This window comes from Phacochoerus africanus, chromosome 1, assembly GCF_016906955.1.
Source record: "Phacochoerus africanus isolate WHEZ1 chromosome 1, ROS_Pafr_v1, whole genome shotgun sequence".
Classification (NCBI taxonomy): Eukaryota; Metazoa; Chordata; class Mammalia; order Artiodactyla; family Suidae; genus Phacochoerus; species Phacochoerus africanus.
Genome location: NC_062544.1, coordinates 55961057 through 55977837, shown reverse-complemented (window position 1 = coordinate 55977837; position 16781 = coordinate 55961057). Strand labels below are relative to the sequence as shown.

The window sequence follows — 16781 nt, the reverse complement described above, 5'->3', positions numbered from 1 at the left end:
TGCCTCCAGCGAGGCTCAGCTCATACAGCACAGCTAAGCACCATTATCTTTCTGGGGGTCATCCCTTTCTGCAGGTTCTTACCATACCTCCCTCAGGCCCTGTCCTTAGGCCCCCATCCTTCCCCCTTAAGACTCTATCCAGCCTTCCTAATGTGGTCCACACTCTTAAGTCCCTAGAGTGGATAAAAACACTGATGTGGCTATGAAAGAGACCAAGGAGGTCCAGGCAATTCATACTAGAGTGTGAATGACTGAACAAAAGATTCCCTTTCTCCTTCCCTCTACCTCCCCTTCTCAAAACATATTTGCAATTTTAAAGAAGCAGCTCAGTAAGAGTTATGCTTCTAAGTTTGGGGTGAAATTTTAGTCTGAGTAAGTGAAGTGAAAAAATGTCTGTTTCAACCACCAAGAGATTTGTTTCTCTGATGAAGGAAGATAGAGAAGCTGTGTGGATGGGGTACCCCTCGCCTTATACTTGGGTCACACATTCCTCTAGGTGCTTCCAGCTGGATGATAATATGATGCCCTAGAAAATCTAATAGCACCCTGCTTCCACATCAACATTCAGCTATAATTAGAATTGTCCGTATCTTTATCTGTGAGTTCCTACAGCTTTTATCAGCTAAATCACCATATTGAGGACAACCCTAACTATTTTGCCCATGTTCCCCTTACCCTGACAACTAAACCCTGATGGCAGGACTCCTATAAACCAAGACTAATGAAACAAAACAGTGGCAGAATTTCCACTGTATGCTAATTCTATTTCAGTGTTATGATTATTCACAGCTATTATGCTGCTGAGTAACGTTAGCCAAGCATTTAACTAAGATTGCTGTCTAAAAATTTGCTAAATGATCAGTTACACCTCAGTGAAGCTGAGGGAAAAGAACCAAAAAATAAATAAATTTCAAAACTTAAAAAAAAGTGGCCAGAGAAGACACGAGATGCCCAGTCAAATTTGCATTGCAGAGAAACAAGTACATTTTGAGCATTAAATCTATCCCACTTCGTATTTGCTCCACACTGGTTTCCTCTCTGAACAGCTGCTGCTGAGACTCTACTTTCCCTGGGTGACCTCCAGGGACCACTGCCCTCTTAACTGTGGCCGACTATGGCATCAGCCTTAGCAGATAGGAGAAATGCTCACCCTTAAAAATCTAGGGTGACTCTGCTTGAAATCAGTAGCACCCATTGAGACCACATCGCCTTTTTTCTAATTGTCAGACCTTAGAAAAACCACGCCAGTGCATAAAACACACTGAGGCTACATCCTAGGTCATAAGTAGAGTGTACATCCTTGCATAATCTGACTCGGTGCACATCTGATTATTTTTTTCCTTTTTTCTTCCAAGATCACCTCACTTTCTATCCCTAACACCTCAGGACCAGTAGTTAGGTGAGGGGCAGCCAGCATTGTGTGGGAGAATTAAGTTGAATTATTCTTTCATTCAACATGCAATTTTTGAAAGTAGATCAAATACTGGACAGAGTTCTGGTCAAGGGAAGGCAACTTTTTTGGTAAAGAGGCCAATAGTAAGTAGTGTAGGCTTTGAGGGCCAGTCTCCTATCTATCTATCTATCTATCTATCTATCTATCTATCTATCTATCTATCTATCTATCTACCTACCTACCTACCTACCTACCTACCTACCTACCTACCTACCTATCTATCTATCTACCTATCTATCTATCTATCTATCTATCTATCTATCTATTTTTTTTATTTTTTGCTTTTTTTTTAGGGCCACACTCGCTGCATATGGAAGTTTCCAGGCTAGGGGTTGAATTGGAGCTACAGCTGCCTGCCTACACCACAGCCGCAGCAATGCCAGATCCGAGCAGCGTCTGGGACCCACACCACAGTTCATGGCAACGCCGGATCCTTAACCCACTGAGCGAGGCCAGAGACTGAACCCACAACCTCATGGTTCCTAGTCGGATTCGTTACCACTAAACCACGACGAGAATTCCTATATTCTATATTCTTCATGTGTTTGTTGTTTATAACTCTTTAAAAAATCTTAAAACTATTCTTAGCTTAAGGGTCATATAAAAACAAGCTTCGGGGGCTGGACTTGTCCTGATGGCGGTGGTTTGCTGATCCATTTTAGGGGCTGCCGTCCCTTTGAGTCTCAGAAGATCAGGACGAGGGCCATCTGAAGGGCAGGTGTGAACATCTGCTGGGACGTGAGAGGCAGGAAAATACCTATGAAAACATCCCTCCACCCTCACCCAAGCCCCATAGTGACTGCGGTGGTGGGGCTCTTACCTGCTGGATACGCTGAATGTTCATTTTCTTCTTTAGCTACTTTTGCACAATGCACAGTTAATTAAATCTGAAGCATTACCGCCTTTGTAATGTACAGGAGAGGTTGAAGAAGGAAGAGTGAATGGCACAGAGCATGGATTTTCTATGTCTTGGAAACCCCAAGCCAGAGATACTGTTGGCTACATTGTGGAGTGGTGTGACCATCCCCAAGACCTGCCCTGTGATCCCCAGTGGAAAAACGTGGGCCCCAACACCACAAGCACAGTCATTAGCTCGGGTGAGAAAACCTTCTCTACTATCATCTCCTTCCATCCACTTGGCAGCAAGCACAGCTCAGATTTCTGGACCATCCCAAAGATACTTTGTGCTGAGCCAATAATATTGACACCACAAATACTGTATGGGTTATAGGAGTTCAGGTGTTGCAATAATATAGCCTATGTTTTGACCTTTCATATCTGCTTTTACAGAGAATATCTGGACCTAAGGCTGGGATAGATGTTCATGAATTTATTCCTCTAACTCAGCCGTCTCTAATGAATGGCAGAGAGACATCACAACAGTTGTCCTGAGAGCTTTTACAAAAGCAAAGAAGTGTGCGGCTTTGGGAGACATAGACATGGAGGTGATGGGAGTTAATCATCAGTTCCTTCAATTTCAGTGGAGCCTATAGAACTTGGTCTTTTACCTCCACTTTGGATTTGTCATTTCAAGATCGCCAGTGTAGCAGTTAAAGGAATCTAGGGTTGTGGCTTGAGCAGGAGTTGGTGGCGCCATCTGCTGGGCTCGGGGTGAAGATGTGGAAATTGTCTGGGTCAGAAGGTGATTGCTTAGGGCCCCTGTTGGGCAATCAGTGGCTGGTGAGGAGTGAGCAGTGTGAGGGGCCGGGCTGGTGCTGACGGTGGAGTGCAGAGGCGCAGGTGAGGGGAATATGAGCAGACTTTCCAGATGCCTGGCCTTAATGGACAGAGAAGGCAAGTCACCAGCAGGGGATTTGGAGTCAAAGGAGAGTCTTACGAGATTTTCTGCATCTGGTCGGATATGTACCCAGTTTCGTGCACACAGATAAGGGCATGTTTGAGAGCTCTTGATGGAGAGGACAATGTGGAGGACGGTCCTCCAGATTTCATCAGAAATGCTGGAGGATTCCAGAGGATTCCAAGTCTCAGAAGAAGGAAGGAGGGACGATGGTGGAGATGAAGGGCAGAAACCCCTAGGAGGAAGTTATTATATTAAGAGGACACAAAGTTGTTTTTCTTTTCTTTTTATTATTATTAATTATTTATTATTATTGTTTTTATTTTTTTGTTTAGGGCTGCACCCAAGGCATATGGAAATTCACAGGCTAGGGGTCTAATCGGAGCTGTAGCCACTGGCCTACACCAGAGCCACAGCAACATGGGATCTGAGCCAGGTCTGTGACCTACATCACAGCTCATGGCAATGCTGGATCCTTAACCCACTGAGCAAAGCCAGAGATTGAACCCGAGTCCTCATGGATACTAGTTGGGCTCCTTTCCACTGAGCCACAACAGGAACTCCCTGTTTCATTTTATTTTTTATTGAAGCATAGCTGATTTACAATGTTGTGCTAATTTCTGTTGTACAGCAAAGTGGCTTGGTTATATACATCTGTGCATTCTTTTTTTTCATATTCCTTTCCCAGGAGATTAGACATAGTTCCCTATCCAGTACGCCCTCATTGCTTATCTATTCTAAATGTGCTAGTGTGCATGTACTAACCCCAAACTCCCAGTCCACTTCCTCCCATCTCCCTTTGGCATCCTCAGGTCTGTTCCCCTTGTCTGTGGGTCTATTCTGTTTTATAGATACGAATTCATTCTTCATTCTTTTTGTTTGAGAAGTAAAGAGGATGTCATTCTATGTTATGGAAAATCTGTTCATTTTTCTTCTCTAGATACTTTTAGACCAGGGGTTCGATACAACTTCAGAATTTATGGAATTTCTACAGACAGGACGGCTCATTTATTAGAGAGAAAAACAGGATATGTAGAGGAACTGGGTAAGTTTAAAACACTTCACGTGTCCCTGGGCAGCCTGGTTCAGAACAATCCAGGCTTCACTTTGGGTTTAAGAAGATTACAGACCCTTTCCTTATTTTCAGTGTCCCATTTATTCTGGCAATTAGGTTTTTTAAAATTATTTTTTAATCATACAAATATAAAAAAATTTCACTAAAGGCTATTTCTAAAATGTTATGCAAAAAAAGACAAAATCATTGCTAATTTTACCACCCAGAGGCAAATATCCAGAGTTAATATTTTATGTGTATCCTTCTTCTATAAAGATTGACGCTTTTAAATAAAAATGGGATCTTAGACTATGCGGTTTGTAAAGTGCTGTTTGACTCATGCCACTAGGTATTATTATTATTATTATTATTTTGTCTTTTTTTTTTGCCTTTTCTAGGGCCGCTTCCATGGCATATGTAGGTTCCCAGACTAGGGGTCTAATCGGAGCTGTAGACACCAGCCTACGCCAGAGCCACAGCAACTCGGGATCCGAGCTGAGTCTGCAACCTACACCACAGGTCAAGGCAACACCGGATCCTTAACCCACTGAGCAAGGCCAGGGATCAAACCCGCAACCTCATGGTTCCTAGTCGGATTCATTAACCACTGCACCACAACAGGAACTCCTAGGTATTATTTAACTATGTCATTTTTCCTGATTGCAAAGTGCCTCACGGTTTGCGTACGTCATTCAAATCACCCGTCCTTCGACATTTAGGATGATTACAATATTTTTCAATGAAAAACTATAAAATTCACCTTCAGTAATCTTGCAGTCTCAAATACTCAATCTCTCCTTTTTCTTGGCTGAATCTCTAATGCCCTATATGACTCGCCATCATTTTAGCTGCATCTTTGTTCATCGCCACAGTAATGGTTTCTAAATGAAGTCTTAGAAGTAGAATACTTGGGCCAAAAGGTTTGAACTTTATCAGTACCATTTTATCACTTTTAAGAGTTTTTTTGGTTTGGTTGGGGGGAGTTGGTCTTTTTGAGGTTTTTTTGTTTTTTGGGTTTTCGGGTTGGTTTTTTGTTTTTGTTCTGTCACTTTTAAGATTTTTGATAGATACTGTGAAATCCCTCCCCAGGAATTGTACCACGATTCCACTGGCAGTGTGGAGGAATTTTGATCCCCCAGTGGGGTTGCTTATTCACCTTCTTGACACCCGGAGTCTCACACCCCCTAGAAATTGGTTGGCTGGGCCCTTCATCACACCAATCAATTTGATTTGATTTTTTATTAAAGTATAGGTGACTTACAATGTGCCAATTTCCATTGTACTGTAAAGCAGCTATACATCTATCCATTCTTTTTAAAATATCTGTTCCTTTCCATTACGGTTTATCCTAGGAGATTGTATGTCGTTCCCTGTGGTATACCGTCAGACCAGGGTTCTCCTTTTGGTGGGAGCTGCCCCAGACAGGCAGGAGGGGTGTGCTGGTGTGTGTGTTGGTGGGGGTAGGCCAGGTGTGCACCAGCATGTGTGCTCGAACAGGCTCGGGGAGGCCTTCAGGATAAATGGTTCCCGGTTCCTCAGGTGACACTTGGACACCTGTGCCTTGCCACAGCCTGGGAACAGGGTTCTTCAAAGCCACCCATATGTCCTCAAACATACCCCTTCCTCCTCCTCCCTTTCCCGCCACTTCAGTTCACTCCCCAAACACTGTTGAGAATTCCAGTAGAATGAAGTCTAGGAATACCTTTATTTTCTTTTTTATTTCTTTTTCTTTTTTTTCTTGTCTTTTTAGGGCTGTACCCATGGCACATAGAAGTTCCCAGACGAGGGGTCAAATCGGAGCTGTAGCCGCTGGCCTACACCAGAGCCACAGCAACGCTGGGTCCTCAACCCACTGGACAAGGCCAGGATTGACTCACGGATACTAGTTGGATTCATTACCTCTGAGCCACGACAGGAACGCCTATTTTCTTTTTTTGCTGTATGATCTTATTAAGTCTCTCTGGCATCCATTTCTACATCTGGGAGAGGCAAAGCTTGAACAGACGGTTGCTCAACTCCTTCCCAGCTCTCTCAGACCACGTCAGGGCATCCATCCATCCTCTAGAGAACAGGATAAAGGTGCTCATGCTTAACGGGGCATAAGCACCTGAGGAACTGGGTGTGGTTCCACTTTAGTTTACATGGGAGACTATTTACAAACGGGGACTCTTACACTATCTCAACTTCCTTTTCTAGCTCCTTCAGACAACCCTCGAGTGGTCACGAGTAACTTGACCTCCCACTCCTTCACTCTGAGTTGGAAGGATTATTCCACTGAATCCCAGCCTGGTTTCATCCAAGGGTACTACCTCTACCTGAAATCCAAGGCGGGAGAGCAGTGCCTCCCAGGATTTAAAAAGACAGGTCTCCTCACAGGTAATTTTTATTTTTTAGCTTTTTTGTCACTTTACAGTTTCAAGATCTTACTGGAAATCATTGGAAAGGCTGCCTGCAGTCACTGACCAGGCCGAATTCTATGCTCGCATGCTTTTATGATCGAACAGTGTGCATTTAGTAGGATAGATAAGACTGTAAGAGCCAGGATTTTGACTTCCTTAAAAACAATAAGGCCTGGTATTTTTAGAAGCATTTGAAGTACCCTTAGCTCCTTAAGAAAGCCTACCACTTAGGGAGCTTTCTTGTTAGCCTCCTTCTCTTTTTTTCTTTGACTTTGTGAAGGTCAATGTATTTTAAGTAGCTCTCCCAGCCTCTTACTCTCTCTTGCAGACTTGAGGGCTTCGCCAGTGGGTCCCCAACATCTCTGCAGTGCTGGCTTTGCTGGCTGTTTCCTGAACCTTTTACCAGTGTCCCCAGTGGGATGAAAGTATGCTTTCATTTTTGGTTGCTTTAAAAATGTTGGCAGTGTAGCATCGCCCAGAGTCTTGGTCCCTAACTCTCTCACAAGGCCTTTATCACACTCGTAATCATTTTTTCGTCTTAAAAAAAAAGAAACTTTTTTTTTTTAAACCACAGGTGATTCAGTATGTTGCAAACACAGAATCGACAACCCAGAACAAAAGACATTTGTCGTGGAAAACCTACAGCCAGAATCCATCTATGAGTTTCTCGTCACTCCCTACACGAGCGTTGGCGAGGGCCCCCTGGGCGCCTTCACCAAAGTCACGACTCCAGATGAATACTGTGAGTTTTTCCAGATCAAAACTCTTTCCCAGTTTCCTGGGAAACTGACACATACATGGCCATGGGCTTTGTCTAGATCAGGAATCTTTAAAATCTTCCTTCTCTCTCCTTCAGTCTCTTTATCTCTTTTTCTAGATGAAACTGTGTCACAAAAGGAAAAAAAAAAAAAAAAGGTTGCATGGAATCCCACTATATCAGACAGATAAGAGTGAATCTAGTCCAACTGATATGTGATCTGGAACCTTCCTCTCACCCCTCTCTGGCCCCTGAAGGACTTCTCTGGAACTCAGTCCCAGAATAGTTTGAAAATCACTGATACTGTCTTGGAAGAGCCTTATGAATTCTATTTTTGCTTGTTTGTTTGTTTGTCTTTTTAGGGCTGCACCCATGGCACATGGAGGTTCCCATGCAAGAGGCTGAATTAGAGCTGCAGATGCCAGCCTTCGCCACAGCCGTAGCAACACAGGATCCAAGCCTCGTCTGTGACCTACACCACAGCTCACAGCACCGCCGGATCCTTAACCCACTGAGCGAGGCCAGGGATCGAACCCGAGTCCTCATAGATATTAGTCAGGTTTGTTACCACTGAGCCACAACGGGAACTCCTGGCTGGGCTGTTTTTCTCAGCAGAATCACTCTCTGCAGCCAGCCTTCTGGCTGCTTTGCCCCAGGGGCAAATCACCCGCTTCCTGACTTTGTCTCTTGGGGGCATTGGAAGGGGAGGTGGGGTTCACACAGCTGAAGTTTGCAGATTTGGTGGGGCAAGGATGAGATAAAGATGAGCCACCCTTTCAACATGCATTTGGTTTGAAAGGTGGAGAAAGGAGAGGAAGGGCGAAGAATGGCAAGAGCTGGTTACTGGTGAATAAGACTTTTCTTGTAAACCCAGACCTCCAACCAACAGCAGGTGGTGGGAGAAAATAGATGCGGATGATCGAAGTAGGAGAAAGTAGGTAGCAGATAGGGAATCACAGCAAGTCTGTATGGGGGACCTTTCAAGATAATCCTCTGTGGGAAACAAAAGGGCTAAAATATCCGCCTGAGTTACTAACTGGCTAAAGGTGGGGCTGCTGGCCCCTGGTGCCCTGACTAGTGATGGGGACGCAGGGGACCACAGTGGCAGGTGATCCTGTGCACCACTAAACTGGAACATTGGCCCCAGGTCTCTCAGCCAAAGGCCAAAACTCTCAGAGTCGGTTTAAGATTTCACTCAACAATTCATATTCTTTGAGCATGCTTGCCATTTTAAAGTCAATTTAAAATTTATTCTCAGGCCATTTTTCCTTCCAGCTTAGGTATTTACTTGGCTGGGAGAGGCGTGTATGTATGTGTCTGTGTATGGGTAAGGCACACCCACACACACACATAATACATAGGATGATCTCGTGTATATTTTCTAGATTTCACTTATCTCCCTTATTCATGATAAGCCCCCTTCGCCTTGGCTGAGACTCTTGATTCTATTGATGATTATGCAAAAGGAAAATAAATCGCTGTCTCATGTCAGCAATGAGAATGATAGTGTAGTTACAAAAAGAGTAAGGAGGACTCACAGATGAAATGGCCACTGAGAGAAGCCAGGCCTCTTGCCACATGATCCCGTGTACAGAATACAGAAAGAGGCCAATGCTGCTTATGAGCTGAAAGACCAGATAGTGGTTACCTTGGGAGGGGAAGGTGCCTGGGTGGGACACTGTGGGGTCTGTCTAGGGAGTAGGTAACATTCTTTTTCTTGATGTGGGTGCTGGTTACCTGGGTATGTTCAGTCTGGAAATTCACTGGGCTGTCCACTTAGGAGCACTTTTTTGTATGCATGTATGTACTTCAATACAAAGTTTAGCTAAAGTTTGGAAACGACTATGGTTAGGTCCCCAGGCTTGTTCTCAGATACAGTATAAATTCGTAATTTAACCAAATTTTAAAACCAATTGGAGAAGAATTCCCGTCGTGGCTCAGCAGAAACAGATCTCCCTAGCATCCATGAGGATGCAGATTCGATCCCTGGCCTGGCTCAGTGGGTTGAGGATCCGGCGTTGCTGTGGCTGTGGTGGAGGCTGGCAGCTACAGCTCTGATTCAACCCCTGGCCCGGGAACCTGCATATGCCGTGGCTGTGGCCCTAAAAAGACAAAATAATAATAATAATAGTAGTAGCAGTTAGAGTCATCAAAAGTCCTGCCCTTAAAAGCGAGGCGTTCTTCACCTCCCCTGGGGTCAGGGTTAATTTTAGGCCAGTTGCTGAGGTGCTTGCTTTGCCCCCCTCTTACCTTCCTGCGTCCTTTTCTCCAGAGCCCTGTGCTGCCTCCAAGCACAGGGGTCAGGCCTGCCCTCCCTGACACAACCCCAGCATTGTCCCCCCCGCCCCCCTGCCCCAAGTCAGGCCCCATTCCTGCCAGGACGGCCGCTCTTGGGGGTGGGGAGCGGGGGGAGGGCAGGGAGGCAAAGGGATCGAACCAAAATACATGTGTGTGTGAATGACTGCCAGCATCCAAACCCCCTTGTGCGGTTTGCTTTTGTAAAAGAGGCTGTCAGCCAACCCAGCCGACCTATTCTATGGTAGGTTTGCCAGCAGAGCCAACAGGAAGACAGGCATTTGCAGAAATGAAGCATAGGTCGACGTATCTGAGAAATTAAAAAAATAGAATAATTATCCCAGGTTATGACTGAGGTAATTTTATCAGAGACCAGCTAGGAGAGGTGTATTCTTCAGTTTTTGAGATGTAATCAAATACCTCAAAATCTCAGCGGCCCAGAGAAAGAAATCTTTCTTTTGATGCACCTGGCTTGGCTATGGAGGCTGGGCCAGAAAGGACTCCAGGCTGCAGGCAGGTTTAGGTTGGTTCCTTGGAGCTTCACCCTGGGCCTCAGGCTGAAGGGGCAGTGGCTCTGAGGTTCTGGCTCTTCTCAGGGTGGGTCACAGGAGCGCAAGAGAGCAAGCTTTATATAGGCACATATAAAGCAGTTACCAGCATGCCAACTACTCACCTCCCATTGGCCAAACCAAATCACGTGGCTGAGCCCCCACATCAAGGGTGCAGAGAATGATTCTAATACAGGGAGGGAGTGAAGAATTGGGAGAAATGACCCATCTATCAGGAGGGGTGATGAGTTTGCATCACAAGTGTTGAGGGAGGATGGTTCCCTTGGTTGGTTGGTTGGGGTCTCACCCCTCCCACCCTAGTCAGGCAGATCTCATATTGAATCTTGTACAAATAGAGTTTTGAGCAATGATGGACATGGAAACATCTTCCTTTGTGGGAAAAGCCGTCCTTAAAAACATCCCTCTCTTTTTCCTTCTCTAGCCCATATACTGATACGCATCCTTCTCCCCATGATTTTCTGCATTTTGCTCATCATGATCGTTTGCTGCTTAAAAAGTCAGTGGTAAGTATGGTGGGAAGATTTTATCCAAGATGAAAGTCAAAGAAAAAATCTATAAGGAGCTTAATAAGATAGAAATCACCCTGGATAATATGAGAAAAAGTACTGAAAAAGGAAAGGACAAAGGAGGATTAAGTGAAAATTTGAAAACTTTAATCTTATCAACAGATAAGCAACAAATCAATACATAAGGAAACCAACCATTAAAAAATATTACAAAGAGTTCCCATTGTGGCCAGAGGGTCAAGAACCTGACATAGTGTCCTTGGGGAGGCAGGTTCAATCCCTGGCCTTGCTTAGTGGGTTAAGGATCTGGTGTTGCCACAAGCAGCTGTGTAGGTTGCAGAAACAACTTGGATCTGGCGTTGCTGTGGCTGTGGTGTAGGCCGGCAGTTGCAGCTCTGACTCGACCCATAGCCTAGGCACTTCCATATGCTGGTGTAGCCCTAAAAAAGAAAAAATAATACATAAATAATATAAAAATATTGCAAAATTTGTTTGATGGCAATAGCAAATATTTATATTTCAGTTAACCATGTGCTTGGCAGTTTTCTAAGTGCTTTGTATATAAAACTCATTTAATCCTCCCAAACCTACCATCAACTGCCATAATGATCTCCATTGAGCCGATGAGGAAATTAGAGCATAGACGACTTAAAACGTTTGCTCAAGGTTACACTAATAATGAGTGACAGAGCAAGGATTAGAACCCAGGAATCTGACTCCAGAGTTTTCACTCTATTCCACCGTATTGCAAAATTCAGTCTAATTTTCACTGTTTTTCTAGGCTGAAGGAGAAGTGTTATCCTGATATTCCAGACCCTTACAAGAGCAGTGTCCTGTCAGTAATAAAGTCCAAGGTAAGTGCTGGGTCATTGTATACATACCATATACGTCTTAAAGATGGCAGGATTGGGGCTGTGATAACCATACACACCTAGGCCACCTCAGGAAGATAGAACAAAGCACGGGCCACCTCTGCTCCCAAAGCCAGGAAATGGATGAATACAGCTTTGATTTCTTCTGTCAGAAGAATTGTACTGGTTTTCAACACCACCAGTGACCAGGATAAAACACACACACACACAAATGTGAGGCTCTAAATGCATTTCACGTACTTTCTGTACTGTGATACACACACACACACACATTATCTTTGCACGTTTTCTGTTTCTGTTGCAGGAGAATCCTCACCTAACAATAATGAATGTCAACGACTGTGTCCCAGATGCTATTGAAGTCCTAAACAAGCCAGAAGGGAGTAAGAAACAGTTTGTAGATGCTAGGAAATCACTCACAGAAGCTGAATTTACTAAGCCTGCCTACCTTTACCTCCTCCCGACGGAGAAGAACTACCCTGGCTCTGGACCTTGCATCTGTTTTGAGAACTTTACCTATAATCAGGCAGCTTCTGGTTCTGGTTCTTGTGGCCCTTTCCCAGTAACCCCTCAAGTCCCACCAGGTCAGCCAGGACCACTGACTTCACCTGGAAATTTACTAAAGGCACTAGAAAAAAACTACATGAGCTCCCTGGGAGAAATCCCAGCCGGAGAAGCCAGTTTGAATTATGTGTCCCAGTTGGCTTCACCCATGTCTGGAGACAAGGACAATCTGCCAACAAATCCACCAGAGCCAGCACTCTGTTCAGAGTATAAAATGCAAATGGCTATACCCCTGGGTCTTGCCTCCCCTCCTCCAAGTGAGAAGAGCAGGCTCTCCTCCCCTACCTTTTTAGATCAAGGTGAGCACCACCGCTAATCAGTATACTCACTTCATATCCTTATGCTACACAGACACTAGGAGAAGCATAGCCAGCACCCTTCTATCACCAGATACCTCAGAGCTTAATCCCAGTGAGCTGTCTCCATTAGCAGGTCTGATTTATATAATCTTGCTACATTTTGAAGGTCAGAAGCTATGCAACTTAACATTTGTGGTTGGAGCAGGCTTGCTGTAGAAATGGCAGGATCATGGGAATAGGCTACCTTGCTGGTGTGGGTTCCAGGTTCCCCTTTATAACAGCAGACCTGGCACTTGACCTAGGGATAGACTCTGTCCACTCAGCACTGGACAGGGTGGCTACGGTCCTCAAAGTTCAGTTTTTAGGGAGACGGTATTTCCATTCATTTTACCCCACATTTAACATCTTAGGGGTAAAGAAACTAGATTTAAGGCTTCAATAGAGGCCACAGAAGATTCATTCCTATAGCGTCAATTTTCAATGTTAATTTATTCTAGGTGTGTTTAATAGAGAAGTCACAGATGTTTAAGACCAAAAGAGATTTTAGACTTGCCTTGGAGTGATAATTTGTAGTTCATTGATGTAGTAAAAGGAACTCTTCCTATTAGACCTTATCTAAGAGGTAAGATGTGTGAATGAATTAATGAGATCCCACAGTTGTCCTTCTGTTCAGTTTACCGCAGTTAAAGAGTGAGACTGGCACGGAACCCCTGCCTCAGCATCAGGATTATAACATGCCTACTTAGTAGACACGTCTTCTCTCACAGGTTTTGATGACTACCTCAGAATAGAAAAAAAGGAAAATGTGTCATTAATTCCACTCACATTTTGTGGTTCCTCTGTTTTTAAGAACTGTAATATATAAAAATCTATTTTCAGTTAGCATCCTTTGGCCTCTGCAGTAGGTTGTCTGGATCAAGAGAACACCCTCTCTGTCTCCTTAGATTGCTATTATGCTAATGTAATAAAATGAAACCCTCGTTGTTAGACATTGTTTAGACATAATTGTCAAAAGCTAAATGGAACAGGGGCTTCTGTAGTGGCCCAGCAGCAGCTTTGTACCAAGGTATGCAAAGCACCTACCTGGTGTATGTATAACAGGTATTCCAATTATGCTAGAGTTCCTTTCTTTTCTTTTGGCCTGACAACCCTTAAAATTTATTTATCACATTTCTAAATAAGCATGATTAGGGCTTCCTTTTTCTTCGCTGTGATGGAGATGACACTGCCTGTTATCTCTGGCCCCAAACACCCTGTGCCATGCCATTCCATACTATGAAGAATGAGAGAAAAGGATCCACAGCTTAAAGGAAGGTGGTTGTCAGTGGACCTAAATATACACAAACCAGGAATTCTGTTCAGCTTTTCAATTTTTCCCTGCATATAACTAAGCCTTTGGCTGGACTAATTGGCTATATACTCCTAGCATAATATAAATGAGTATCTTGATTAGTCTAATAGTTTCAAGAAAACTTTGGGGCCAGTATTGTTATCACTTAGCCTCTTTGTGTTTGTTATGATGCAATTATAAAAGTACATAGAAACATCCTGACAGTGATGACTGATTTGTAAGTAGTATCTTTTGTAAAGATTTCTTTAAAATAATCCATAAAACCTTGAAGTCACTTTTGTTGAAATAAGCTTTAATTAAAATATTTCACCATTGCATTTTGTATTTCTTCTACTTCAATGAAATGAAAATCTAACAAGTAGTAGAGCTGATAAATCACCTAATGAGCTTACTAGAAATGTAAATTCTTGGATACTACCCTAAGTCTCCAAACCAGAGTCTCTATGACACAGGCCTGGAATCTATATATTTTATTAGCTCCCAGGCATTTAGATGCACACTCAACTTTGAGGATCACTGGTCAAAGTCAAACCAATATGTCTTTCTGAAATACAACATATCAATAGGAAATACTGGGCCACATAACTCTTTGCTTACAGTATCACTCTGACTACGGTTTTTGCTATTAAACAGTCCTCTCCCATGTTCATAAATAACAAATAACTTGGTATTTAAAATCTTTGTGCCATGTAACAGCATTATTTTAAGAAGTGTTATTCAGAAACTTTGAAATTTGTATACATGCATCAGAATTATTATGGTTAAAAAAACTCATATAGGAGTTCCTGTTGTGGCTCAGTGGGTTACGAACCCAACTAGTATCCATGAGGATGCAGGTTCGATCCTTGGCCTTTCTCAGTGGGTTAAGGATCCAGCATTGACATAAACTGTGGTGTAGATCACAGATGTGGCTTGGATCCCATGTTGCTGTCACTGTGGCATAGGCTGGTGGCTGCAGCTCCAATTCGACCCCTATCCTGGGAACTTCCATATGCTGCAGGTGTGGCCCTCCCCCCCAAAAAATTATGAGAATTTCGAATATACATAAAAGTAGAAGTTTCACAAACGTGGAGTTCTGTGGTGCAGTAGGCTAGGGATCCATTGTTGTCACTACGGTGGCTTGGGTCACTGCAATGACATGCCTTCAATCCCTGCCCTAAGAACTTCCGCATGCTGTGGGTATAGCCAAACAAAGTAAGTAGAGAAAAAGAGTTTCACAAACCCTTATGTACTATCATCAGCTCCAGTAGCCACTAAACCATAGTGGTTTCAGCCTATCCATACTTTTATTCATTCTTTTTTTTTTTTTTGGTCTTTTTTCTTTTTAGGGTGCACCCACGGCATATGGAAGTTCCCAGGCTAGGGGTTGAATCAGAGCTGTAGCTGCCAGCCTACATCACAGCCATAGCAAAATGGGGGATCTGAGCCGCATCTGCAACCTATACCATAGCTCACAGCAACACTGGATCCTTAACCCACTGAGCAAGGCCAGGGATCAAATCTGTGTCTTCATGGATACTAGTCAAATTTGTTTCCGTTGAGCCATGACAGGAACTCCCATCCTCCTTCTTGATACTGTTTTGAAGCAAATCACATTATTTCATCTGTAAAATTTACATTTTTCTAAATAGGCTTTGCTTTTAATATAGCCATAATATTTTTTTTAAAAAAATTGCACCTAAAACCTAGATCATGGTACTTCCTTAGAAATAACAGGATATTTTGATGGTAGGCAGGACTAGTATTAATAACATACAAATAGGCCAGGATTCCAAACAAGATGGTAGAGTAGGACTTGAGCTCACCTCCTCTCATGAAAACACCAAAATTACAACTAACTGCTGAACAATCCTCAGTAGGCTAGAAGCTACTATAAGATATCCTATAACTAAAGACAAAGAAGAAGCCACAACGAGGTGGTACGAGGGGTACTTTTGCGATATAACAATCCCATACCTGCTGTGTGGACAACCCACAAACCGGAATATAACTATATGACAGAAGCTCTCCCACAGGTGTGAGAGTTCCAAACCCCATGTAGGTTCCCCCCACGGTCTGGCATTCAGAAGAGGGGCCCCTGGAGCATTTGACATTGAAAGCCAGCAGGGCTCAAAGGCAGGAGCTCCATAGGATTGGGAAAAGCAAGAGACTCCACTCTTGGGGGGCGCAACAGGGTTTCACGTACACTGGGTCCCAGGGAAAAGCAGCGACTCCATAAGAATCTGGTTGGACCTACCTGCAGGTCTTGGAAGTTCTCCTGGGAAGGCAGGGATTAGCTGTGGCTCACTGTGGAGGCAGAGCTCCCCTGGAGACTGCCATTTTGCAAAAAGCTGGCCCTTTGTTTGAAGACAGGAGGACTCAGAAGCCCCAGGCCAAATAGCAAGGAGGGTGGGAACACAGCCCCACCCATCAGCAAACAGGCTCCCTAAAGTCCTCCAAGGAACACAGCTGTCTATAATCCCACTCAGAGACATAGCCCCACCCACTAGAGGGATAAGACAGCTCCAACCACCAGTGGGCAGGCACCAGTGCCTCCCATCAGGAAGCCTGCCACAAGCCCCTGTATCAACTTCACCCACAAGGGTGGGACACCAGAAGCAAGAGAGGCTACAACCCTGTAGCCTGCAGAAAGGAATCCACACAGAAAGCTAGACAAATGAAATGGCAGAGAAATATGAGCCAGATGAAGGAAAAGACAAAAACCCCAGAAGAACAGCTAAATGAAGAGATAAACAACCGACATGGAAAAAATTTATAGAGTAATGATAGTAAGGATGATCCAAGATCTCAGAAAAAAAGCTGTAGGCAAAGATCAAGAAATTATAAGAATGTTTAATAAAGGGAAAAAATTTAAAAATAAACAG

The 16781-nt window shown here is 43.8% G+C and overlaps 1 protein-coding gene across 1 annotated transcript in view; it reads left to right on the top strand.

Moving 5' to 3' along the window:
• The window catches only part of OSMR (oncostatin M receptor), a 59433-nt gene extending 45212 nt beyond the window's left edge, over positions 1-14221 (top strand). The window contains 7 exon segments of the mRNA XM_047766700.1: positions 2371-2550; positions 4192-4296; positions 6502-6681; positions 7279-7446; positions 10747-10828; positions 11613-11685; positions 12008-14221. Coding sequence (XP_047622656.1) covers positions 2371-2550; positions 4192-4296; positions 6502-6681; positions 7279-7446; positions 10747-10828; positions 11613-11685; positions 12008-12583 — 1364 coding nt within the window. The 3' untranslated portion in view covers positions 12584-14221.
• The last annotated feature ends 2560 nt before the right edge of the window (positions 14222-16781 follow it).